This window comes from Mauremys mutica, chromosome 4 (genome assembly GCF_020497125.1).
Source record: "Mauremys mutica isolate MM-2020 ecotype Southern chromosome 4, ASM2049712v1, whole genome shotgun sequence".
NCBI lineage: Eukaryota > Metazoa > Chordata > Testudines > Geoemydidae > Mauremys > Mauremys mutica.
Window position 1 is genome coordinate 119502823 of NC_059075.1, and position 12037 is coordinate 119514859.

A 12037-nucleotide genomic window follows, 5' to 3' on the forward strand; every position below is an offset into this window, starting at 1 on the left:
AGTGATCCATCCCCTGTTGTCCACTGCCAGCTTCTGGCGAACAGAAGCTAGGGAAACTCAGAGCAAGGTGTTGGATCCCTGCCCATCCTGGTTAATAGCCATTGATGATCTTCCCTGAACTTATCTAGTTCTTTTTTTGAACCCTGTTATAGTTTTGGTCTTCACAACATCCCCTGGCAAAGAGTTCCACAGGTTGACTGTGCATTGTATGAACAGGTAATTCCTTTTGTTTGTTTTAAAGCTGCTGCCTATTAATTTCATTGGATGACTCCTAGTTCTTATATTTTGTGAAGGAGTAAATAGCATTTCCGTATTCACTTTCTCCACACCAGTCAAGACTATCCCCGCTTAGTCATCTCTTTTCCCAGCTTAAAAGTCCCAATCTTTTTAATCTCTCCTCATACACAAACTGCTCCATACCCCTAATCATTTTAGTTGTCCTTTGTATCTTTTCAAATTTCAATGTGTCTTTTTTGAGATGGGGTGACCACATCTGCATGCAGTATTCAAGATGTGGGCATACCATGCATTTATATAGAGGCATTATGATATTTTCTGTCTTGTTATCTCTCTTTCCTAATGGTTCCTAACATTGTTAGTTTTCTCGACTGCCACTTCACAATGAGCAGATGTTTTCAGAGGACTATCCACAATGACTCCAAGAGCTTTCTCGAGTGGTAACAGCTAATTTAGACCCCATCATTTTGAGTATATAGTTGGGATTATGTTTTTCAATATGCATTATTTTGCATTTATCCGTATTCAATTTCATCTGCCATTCTGTTGCCCAGTCACCCTTTGTTTCCTGTCTTATAACCAGTTACCACTCCATGAGAGGAACCTTCCCTCTTATGCCATGACAGCTTACTTTGCTTAAGAGCCTTTGGTGAGGGACCTTGTAAAAGGCTTTCTGGGAATCTAAGTACACTATATCCACTGGATCACCCTTGTCCACATACTTGTTTGATCCCCTCAAAGAATTATAATAGATTGGTGAGGCATGATTTCCCTTTACAAAAAATATGTTGACTCTCCCCCAACAAATCATGTTCATGTGTCTGATAATTCTGTTCTTTACTATAATTTCAACCAATTTGCCTGGTATTGAAGTTAGGTTTACCAACCTATAATTGCCAAGAACACCTCTGGAGCCCTTTTTAAAAATTGGTGTCACATTAGCTATCCTGCAGTCATCTGGTACAGAAACTAATTTAAATGATAGGTTACATACCACAATTAGTAGTTCTGCAATTTCGCATTTAATTTCCTTCAGAACTCTTGGATGAATACCATCTGGCCCCAGTGATTTATAACTGTTTGTCAATTTGTTCCAAAACCTCCTCTAATGACACCTCAACCTGGGACTTTTCCTCAGATTTATCCCCTAAAAAGAATGGCACAGGTATGGGACTCTCCCTCATATCTTCTGCAGTGAAGACTGATGCAAAGAATTCATTTAGTTTCTCTGCAATGGCCTGAACACCCTTTAGTACCTCAATCATCCAGTGCTCGGTAATTTCACAGTGATCACCTGATTTGTGAGTTTGAGCTAAAAGTATTTATGAATACTGGCACTATCCTGAGAACCCTACTGCACTGACCTCTACTTGAGCTATTCTTAGGGCTGGGACTGGAATTTCCAAGATTTATTGTTCTGGCCTGGGTGACATCAGTATCTCAGGTAAACAATGACGCATGTTAATCCAGGTTTGCCTCCATGACAATAATGCAATTGTCTCCTGCTTTCTGGTCACCATCTCCACAGACCACATATATCATAATCTTAACTCTGACCCTCTACTGATGCAAACCATCCAAGACCCCCTTTGCAAAACTACTCCCTACAAACACCCAGACTATTATACCAAACATCCACAGGGAGCAGCGTTGAGAGGGAGTAGAACAGAAGGGAGCTCTGGTATAACATAGTGTGTTTGGTGAGGGAAGTTTGGTGAAGAGGGTGCATCCACAGTGGGGCAGGATGAAGCTTGTATGCGGTGGCATACAGTAGTTGTGATAGAGGCCATTAAACAGCTATTTACTGGTAGGTTTTAGTTTTTCATTTACTTGCTTTTGTGGTTTTGTGTCAAGTATACTGAGTGGGTAGCAACTTTAACTGTTTCATAACAGAGTATTTGGAGTATTAATTACTGTTTGTGTATACATTTGAAGATGGATGTTACTAAATTATGTCAAGATAATCATCTCTCCACAGGTTTCAGAGTGGTAGCCATGTTAGTCTGTATCAGCAAAAGCAATGAGGAGTCCTTGTGGCACCTTAGAGACTAAGAAATTTATTTGGGCATAAGCTTTCGTGGGCTAAAACCCACTTCATCAGATGCATGGAGTGGAAAATACAGTAACAGGTATATATACACAGTACATGAAAACATGGGAGTTGCCTTACCAAGTGGGGGGTCAGTGCTAACAAGACAATTCAATTAACAGTAGAATACCAAGGGAGAAAAAAATCACATTTGTAGTGGTAATGAGGGTGCCCATTTCAAACAGTTGACAAGAAGATGCGAGTAACAGTAAGGGGAACTTAGTTTTTGTAATGACCCATCCACTCCCAGTCTTTATTCAGGCCTAATTTGATGGTGTCCAGATTCCAAATTAATACCAGTTCTGCAGTTTCTCATTGGAGTTTGTTTTTGAAGGGTTTTTTGGTTGAAGAATTGCCACTTTTAAGTCTGTTATTGTGATTAGCTTTCCAAGTAAAGAAAGTTTTGATGCCCCCTCAACCAAATTTCTCCTCTGTGTACGATAGTCAGCATACTGCACTCTAGTGACTCTGCACCTGCTCCCTATTCATTACCCTCTTTAAAAGCGGTGAATAACTGGGAGCTGAGTGTCTTTGAATCTACCTCTCATTCACTATTCTGTGACCATGGCATTTTCACTCTGATAGAAAGCTCCTTCCCTCAGTACTGAGGGAGGGACTCCCTAGAGTGAGATGTGGGAGGCAGGGCATTTCATAGAAGCATAGAATATCAGGGGAGGAATAGCTCAGTGGTTTGCACATTGGCCTGCTGAATCCAGGGGTTATGAGTTCAATCCTTGAGGGGGCCTTTTAGGAGTCTGGGGATTGGGCCTGCTGTGACTAGTAGGTTGGATTAGATGATCTCCTGAGGTCCCTTCCAACCCTGATATTCTATTCTATGAGGAAAGACCTCAGGAGGTCATCTAGTCCAATCCTCTGCTCAAAGCAGGACAAATCCCCAACTAAATCATCCCAGCCAGGGCTTTGTCAAGCCTTACCTTAAAAACCTCTAAGGAAGGAGATTCCACCACCTCCCTAGGTAACCCATTCCAGTGCTTCACCACCCTCCTAGTGAAAAAGTTTTTCCTAATATCCAACCTAAATCTCCCCCACTGCAACTTGAGACCATTACTCCTTGTTCTGTCATCTGCTACCACTGGGAACAGTCTAGATACTAGATTTCTAGATCCACTAGATTTCTTAGTGGATAATCCTGGCTCTGGAAATCTCTCATTTCACTGAGACTTGTTTGATCTGAATCACTCACAAGCACCAGTTTGCTCTCTCTTAGTTTTTCCAATGTGCCCTTTGATCTTGGTGATAGGCACAAATGTTAATAAATAAAACAGCTATATAGTGGATGTGCACTACAATGCATAGGGAGGAACAAAGCAGGGTGCCTGCTGCTACAGGACACTGTTGGGGGGCTGCAAAGCTGCAGTCCAGTGTTTCTCAACCCTAAACAATACACTCTTCAGGTGTGCTGTGGGTGGGTACCCACTCGTCATACCCCAGGCACCAAGGAAGAAGAAAAAGGTCAGCAGAATCCAGCAGTTTCTGGGGACAGAGGAGGGGCATGGATTTGTTAATTTTCTTCATCTCCTCTCTGGCAGGACCTGGCCTGGATCCTGAGCTTCTACATCCAATTCTCACTTATGAGCCCTTACTGGAGGTGAAGTCTCCTGGGGTTCTGTCTGCTGCTCAGGTATCGTTCACTGATCCCCCAACTCCCTTTGGCTGTGCCTTCTTCTCAGCCTTGCTCTGTCTGTCCCTTTTGGTACTTTCCTCTCCCTTCTGTCTCTTTGACCCAGCACTGTGGCAGGGAACTGCACAGGAGAAAAATGGCAGCACAGAAGAGGAAGTCTGCGCTCACCTGCTGGCAGTTGCTGTAACCAGGGCACCAGGAAGCATTCAAAGGAAGGAGAGAGATGTTTTATTGCTAAAATATGCTCAGTTCATGACAAAAATAGCTTGGTTTTAAGCTCCTCCACAAAGCCCACAGCCCACAGGTTCTATATAAATCACCAGCTCACAACAGCAAGCCAGAGGGTCAGTGGGACAAAAGGTGTCTCATGCAAAATAACCTTCAATACGCAAATCAGGCACATGCCTACCCTGTGTCTCCTACACTCATCCCCCATGCTTGTTTTATGCATCAACTTGTAATGCTATTCTAAATTAGATTGTAAGATCTTCAGGGTAGGGATTTTCATAATTTGTGTGTTTTTACAACACTTAGTACATTGGGCCCTAAGCATAGGCACCGACTTCTGCTCACGCCGGTGGGTGCTCAACCCGCCTCTGCCCCTGGCCCTGCCCCACCCCCATTCCAATACCTTCCCCAATGTCCCCGCCCCAACTCCGCCCTCTCCCTGCCCCTATTCTGACTCCCTTCCCCAAATCACCTCCATGGCCCCGCCTCTTCCCCTGAGCGTGCCACATTCCCGCTCCTCCCCCCTCCCTCCCGAACAGCTGATTACAGCAAATGGGAGGTGCTGGGGGGAGGGGGAGGAGCTGATCAGGGCTACTGGTGGGTGCTGAGCACTGACTCAAATAATACATGGTTTCCAGCAATTAGCTGTCTGAAGCCCTGTATCTAATTCTTATATTAAAGAAAGAAAATTAAATAAATATTAGACCCACTCAGCTCTAATACTCACATGCTCTGACATCTTGTTGCAAATCACTTAAGGGACACTAGTTAGGTTTAAAATTTTAATATATATTCTTACTTTGTTACTAACTCTGCAGAGAGATACCCCGTCAGGACTTCTGGGTTTTATCTCAGCTCTGGGAGAGGAGTGGGGTCTAACAGATTATAGCAGGGGGAAGCTAAATCTGGGTTCTATATAAGAACATTAAAATGGCCATACTGGATAAGATCAATGGTCCATCTAGCCCAGTATCCTGTTTTCCAACAGTGGCCAATACCAGGTACTTCACAGGGAATTACAGAACAGGCAATCATCAAGTGATCCATCCCCTGTCACCCACTCCCAACTTCTGGCAAACAGAGGCTAGGGACACCAGAACATAGTGTTGCATCCCTGACCACCCTGGCTAATAGCCTTTGATGGACCTATCCTCCATGAATTTATCTAGTTCTTATTGGAACCCTATTGGTATCATCATGTTTAAATACAGTAAAGATATGTAAAAGTGTTGAGCATAGAGCTGGTATAGTTTGCAGATGACAAATGTATTTAATTCAGTCAAGACTTTGGAACCTTACAAAGATAGGCAATATAATTGCAGATGGAACTTATGTTGACACCTGCAAGATAATGCACAGTGGGAATATGTTTTATGCTACATATGCCATATAACATATCTGTAAAGGTTATGATCTACTGAATTTATTCATCCTATTTGTATGCATGTGTCATTATTGTATTTGAAGTTATTAATATTGGCTGTATACTTGTTTGATTTTAAATAGCCTTAGTAAGGCATTTGGTCAGCTTCTTTAGACAGGAATTTGCAAGTTAAGTGCCCAGTCAAGAAGCACTTAATGGACAATGGATCTTGGAAGGCTCCAATCCACATAAGTAGTCTACCTGAGGATGTTCAGGGTAGCATGTAAACAATAGCTGCTGCCTGTAAAAACTGAGTCATGCATGGACATGTGACTTGCCCTTGTGACTCCAAAACTCCATCTTGGAGCTGGACTTTGCATAGGAGAGAGGAGGGGGTCTCCACCCACAAGAGAAAGTCTATTTAAGCCCATGGGAGACCCCTCCATTTTGTCTTCAGCTGGCTCAAGAGAGAGCCTCTCCACCCCTAAGGATACCTGAGAGAAACTGGAACAAAGGACAGTAACTACAGGGGGTGTGAGTGATTGCTGGACCCAGACTAGAAGGAGACTAGTTTGTAAAAGGAAAGTTACTGGAACACCTCTGAGGGTGAGGTTTTATCTGTATTCAGTTTTCTTACTGTATTAGACATAGACTTCTGTGTTCTATTTTATTTTGCTTGGCAATTAACTTTGTTCTGTCTGCTATTACTTGGAACCACTTAACTCCTCCTTTTTGTATTTAATAAAATCACTTTTTACTTATTAACCCAGAGTATGTATTAATACGGGAGATTGAATAAAAATGGGTTTGTTTAGTCTGGAGAAGAGAAGACTGAGAGGGGACGATAACAGTTTTCAAGTACATAAAAGGTTTTCACAAGGAGGAGAAAGAAAAATTGTTCTCCTTAACCTCTGAGGATAGGGCAAGAAGCAACAGGATTAAATTGCAGCAAAAGCAGTTTAGGTTGGACATCAGGAAAAACTTCCTGTCGGGTTAGTTAAGCATTGGAATAAATTGCTTATAAAGGTGGTGGAATCTCCATCGTTGGAGATTTTTAAGAGCAGGTTAGACAAACACCTATCAGGGATGCTCTAGATCAGGGGTCCCCAACGTGGTGCCCATGGACACCATGGCGCCCGACGGGGCATCTAAGTGCCCCTGCGTAATAGCTGGCGGACAAGCATCCGCTGAAATGCCGCCGACAAGCTGCGTCATCCAGAGGTGTCACCGCCGAAATGCCGCCAATTATCGGCAGCGACGCCTCTGGATGACACTACTTGTCGGCAGCATTTCAGCAGTGTCGCCTACGGACGTTGCCGCTTGTCGGCAGAATTTCGGCGGATGCTCGTCCGCCACCATGGTGCTCTGTGACTCGTTGTCTGTCATCTGCCAGACAAAAAAGGTTGAGGACCACTGCTCTAGATGATACTTAGTCCTGCCATGAGTGCAGGGGACTGGACTAAATGAGTTTCAGCAGGCTAGTTTCTCTATGTTCCCTACTTAAAACTTTGGGTAAATTTTTCAAAAACAAACAAAAACAAAAACCCAACACAACCCTAAGTCCAATTTTCAATAGTGACTCAGCCAGGCACTTAACCTTTTAAGTCCCATTGAGTTACGAGACTAAGGGTATGGCTACACTTGCAGCTGTACAGTGCTACTGCGGGAGCGCTCCCGTGGCAGCGCTTTGAAGTGCGAGTGTGGTCACTGCAGGTACTCCACCTCCCCGTGGGGATTAGCTTACAGCGCTGAGAGCCACTTTACAGCGCTGTAACTTGCTGCACTCAGGGGGGTGTTTTTTCACACCCGAGCGAGAAAGTTGCAGCGCTGTAAAGCGCCAGCGTAGCCAAGGCCTAAGGTTCCTAGGTGCCTAAATCACTTTTGAAAATAGGACTTAGGTGCTCTCGAAAAATGTACCCTTTGTCTCAGTTGCTTAAAGTAAGGTACCTATTACACATTGAATGTTAGGTGGTTAGCTTTCCATTACAAAGCAATAAGCTAGTCAGTCAGTCCCAGCACCATCGAAGGTCCAGCAACCTGCAGAGATGAGGTGGCTGATTTTCCATTAGAAAGCTACTTCTGACACCCCTCCCACCTTTTAATTTTGACAAAGTTAAATCAATCCTCTGTAAATGTACCTGTCCGCCAGAGAAAAATGACTTTTTGAGAAAAATTTGGTTATAACCTGACAGAGCATTTGTGAGATGATTCCCTCTTCCAACTTCAACATTCTTTCATCTGTTTGAAAATTGGTCTAATGTCATTTCAAACTCCAGCTTGTCCTAGAAAGCACAAATTTGCTTTGTTCCGGTGGCTTCAATACAGACTGCTATTTTATATTTACTAAGCTGGAATTTTGCTCACTTAAAATTGTACTGTATGGAACATGCCGATTGATGAATGCAGGCTACACCTGTACACATCGTCATCTACCAGACCAACAACTACTGGATGGCAGAGGAAGAATGAGATTAATGTAGCAACCAAGCAAGATAGCAAAAATTTTCAAGAGATCTATTTTCTGCTGTCACGCCAGTGATCCTGATATTCTCCTGCCAATAGTGCCTTCCATTCCATGATCTCAAAGTGCTTTATATAACTAATTAATTCAGCCTCAAACACCTTGTGAGGTAGGTATCGCTGTTCCCATTTTATAAATTAGGAAAACTGAATCTCAGATAACTTAATTGACTTGTATAAAGCCCACACCAAATTACTGTCCAAGCCAGGATTGAAATTTCAGATCACTTTATGCCCAAATTCAACAATGAATCTGCAAGACCACTCTTGCTCATGACTGAACCACTTCATTGGTCTCTCTTTTCCCACTGTAATGATATGGAAAATCAAGAGGCACAAATTCATGTTTGTATAGCACTTGTATAATGGAAAATGCAAATAGTATTAGGTCCCCTGTACAGTTTGGAGAAGCAGAGAACGGCACAACGGAAGACCAAATGTCTTTCCCTAAATCCTAGCTCCCTCACATTCCACAGAGCCTGGAAATCTCTGCTAAAATGAATGCAGCTTGTGAGAAAGGCTGGGATAATGTTCAAGGTTTTTCTCACCTTGCATTATTCCTATGGATTTCTAACCTTTATTCCATTTGAGTAACTTTTTCTTTGGAATGGGCTGCAGTGAAGCAGCTATTTCAAACCCGAATGAACAACTGAGCAGTTTTCCATTTTTAGGTTTATTTATGTTTTTCTTCAAAACTTAAAAAATAAAATAAAATCTAGTGACAAATGTTAAACCTGGGAAGTTACAATTCCTTCACAGCTCCTCCTCATTTACATATTGGGACCAAACCAACACAGGACTGGGATCTGGAACGGAATAATCTGCATCAAATGGTTAAATTTCAGTACTTCCTGTGGGGGGAAGAATCTTCCCCTCCCTGATCAGATACTTCTATAAATAGAGGAGGGGGAAAGTTTAAAACTTCAAGAGGATTTTAAATTTCTATGTTTTCTCTCCATCAATCACTTAATTACCAATCTAATACATACAGATAAGTGAAGGAAGACTACAGAGAATCCCCATTAAAGTAAGAAATTCCCTTCTTTCTGTAGCTCTCTACCTCCCTCCCCGACATTTGGATTTTACGCATTTTTCCCCACTTTCTGCTTCAGTCTCCATCTCTTCCACACTCTACTTTGAGCTGATTTCTTGATCCATTTGGCTGACATCCTCCTTTTCAATATTTGGGTTTGGCTTGCATTATGGCTAGTCAACAGCACTCCTTCAGTCAGCCAGAGGGAACTGCTTGAGAGTAACACAAGGTGTTGCCTGTGCACAATCTTTGCACCACCCCCAGACTGGCCTTGGACAAAGTAAGTCTGAAGCTGATGAACACTGTCACTGGATTGCTAATACAGCTCCGTCACCCCTTGGTTGGTCAATATCTCCCACTCCTCCTAATTCCCCCACCCTTCCACTAATTTTGTCCCTCTCTTCCCTCAGCATTGTGCCTATGCTGCTTCAGTACTACAAGACTGTCATCCGGTTCACTGACAGGGAAGCACTATATGGAGGAGCGGAAGCAGCACAGGTACCATTCTCCCCTGCAGGGTATAATTCAGAGCAGTGCAGGAAGAATACAGGATCTTCTATCAAATTTAAACCCCTGGAGGATCTGGGAGTGGAAGAGAACTAGCACAGTTCTGGAAGGTCTGGTTATTTCCCCTTTTTGAACTTTGCTGCTGCTGCACTACTGCCCTTTGCTTTCTTCTTGGCTGAGCCCTTGGGTTCTGGCTCCTTACGCTTGACTGAGGTGATGGAGCCAGTCACCTTGAAGAAGTCATCCAGACGGCCCTGAGTGCTGCCTTGGCGGCTCTTGCTCAGCCTCTTGATCCCATTGCGGATCCGTTCTTCGTTGAACTGCTTCTCCCCACACATAAAAAGGACAAGCCCATCCTCATCCGGCTCATTCCACTTCAGCTCCACAGCCTCAGGGTCCACCACGTCAGGCTGCAGGAAGAGCTGCTGGGCCTCCTTGTGCAGCCAGTTCTCAGGGAGGGGGTACTTCTTGGGATCTATGTGCTGCACAATGTTTTCAATGGTCTTATGCTGCTTGATGAGCTCCACAGCACGCTTGGGCCCAACGCCACGTATGCTCTCACAGTAGTCACAGCCCAGAAGGATGCACAGGTCCACAAACTGCTCCCATGTTAGGTCCAGGTCCTGCAGGACACGGTTCAGGTGGAATTCCTGGATAGGGAGCTTCTTGGCCTCACTGGCCGTAAGGTGCCGCATCAGCACGGGGCTGCCAAAGGTCAGGCAGTCCATGTCCTCAGTGGCAGCTGCATAGACTTTGCCAGCTTTCACTAAGGTGGCACAGCTGGCTTCAGCCTCACCTGGCGCCTCCACATAGGGAATGCCCATCAGGGTCAGCAGCTTCTTGCACTCGTCATTGTGCTGCTTTGTCACCTTGACTAGCCTCTTGCTGAATTTCTCCACATTGTCCTCTTCCCCTGCCTCTTGGGCCTCCTGGAGCAGCTTCTCTGCCTCGGCCCGGCGCTCAGTCCGCTTGGCCAGCTCGCCCGACTTCAGCTGGGGGGGCTTGCCATCAAAGACGTAGACCGGTTTGATGCCATTCTCCACCATACGGATGGTTCGGTAGAACATGCCCATCAGGTGACTGGTGGTCTCCCCTTCCTCATTCTGCAGCATGTCAGCTCCCTGCCGCACGGCAATCAGGAACTGGTAGATGCTCATGGAGGCGTCGATGGCCACCTTCCGGCCAAAATAACTCTTGATGTCATTCTCTCGGATGGCACCGGGCGCCGCGTCTGCGATCAGCTTGGCCAGGCCGTGGATTCCCATCCTAGCAGCAAGAAACAGGGGAATGAGGCCAGGAGTGGCCCCAAAGCACATTGCACCCCGCAGGCAACATGAGCCAGAGCTCAAAGGGAGAAGAGCTCTTCAGGAAGTGGGGGGAACGGCCACACGACCCTGCCACATAGGCCTCAGTGCCCCAGGATATAACGTCCACCCCAGGGAGCTCTGAAGCATCCTATGAAGCATATCCTGCACCCTAGACACCACCCATTCCCTGCAGCCAACACCCCCAGGCCCCGCGGGACAGCGCCCCCAACCCCCCGCCCGCGGGACAGCGCCCCCAGCAGCCCGCCCAGCCCCCAGCCCCCCGCTCGCGGGGCAGCGCCCCCAGCAGCCCGCCCAGCCCCCCGCTCGCGGGGCAGCGCCCCCAGCAGCCCGCCCAGCCCCCAGCCCGCGGGGCAGCGCCCCCAGCAGCCCGCCCAGCCCCCAGCCCGCGGGGCAGCGCCCCCAGCAGCCCGCCCAGCCCCCAGCCCGCGGGGCAGCGCCCCCAGCAGCCCGCCCAGCCCCCGGGGCCCCGCCCGCGGGGCAGCGCCCCCAGCAGCCCGCCCAGCCCCCGGGGCCCCGCCCGCGGGGCAGCGCCCCCAGCAGCCCGCCGGGGCCCCGCCCGCGGGGCAGCGCCCCCAGCAGCCCGCCCAGCCCCCAGCCCGCGGGGCAGCGCCCCCAGCAGCCCGCCCAGCCCCCGGGGCCCCGCCCGCGGGGCAGCGCCCCCAGCAGCCCGCCCCGCCCGCGGGGCAGCGCCCCCAGCAGCCCGCCCAGCCCCCAGCCCGCGGGGCAGCGCCCCCAGCAGCCCGCCCAGCCCCCGGGGCCCCGCCCGCGGGGCAGCGCCCCCAGCAGCCCGCCCAGCCCGCGGGGCAGCGCCCCCAGCAGCCCGCCCAGCCCGCGGGGCAGCGCCCCCAGCAGCCCGCCCGGAAAACGCGCTGAGGGGCAGCGGGGCGCGCGCGAGCTCTCGGGGGGGGGGGGGCGGGTTACCTGTCTGTGCTGGGTACTTGACCCGCGCGCGGCCTCCAGACACCGCCACTGACTCTCGCTTCCCGCGTTCTGAAATCGCGCGCCGGGCGCCGCGCACTACCCGCTGGGAAGCGTAGTCCCGCTCGCCCAGCTCCTCCCGCCGTGTCTTGCCGGGAGGAGCACGGACGCG

The 12037-nt window shown here is 47.8% G+C and overlaps 1 protein-coding gene across 1 annotated transcript; it reads right to left on the minus strand.

The window, feature by feature from the left end:
* Positions 1-8733: 8733 nt before the first annotated feature.
* On the minus strand, positions 8734-12029 carry FEN1 (flap structure-specific endonuclease 1). Its single transcript, XM_045016385.1, has 2 exons — positions 11869-12029; positions 8734-10885 (listed from the first exon to the last, which is right to left on the minus strand). Exon 2 carries the CDS (start codon positions 10882-10884, stop codon positions 9736-9738), a length of 1149 nt encoding a protein of 382 aa, XP_044872320.1. The 5' UTR covers position 10885; positions 11869-12029; the 3' UTR covers positions 8734-9735.
* Positions 12030-12037: the final 8 nt, after the last annotated feature.

Bases quoted from the DNA above. Each gene is read 5' to 3' on its own strand.
- FEN1 (XM_045016385.1), bottom strand. From the start codon at position 10,884: ATGGGAATCCACGGCCTGGCCAAGCTGATCGCAGACGCGGCGCCCGGT.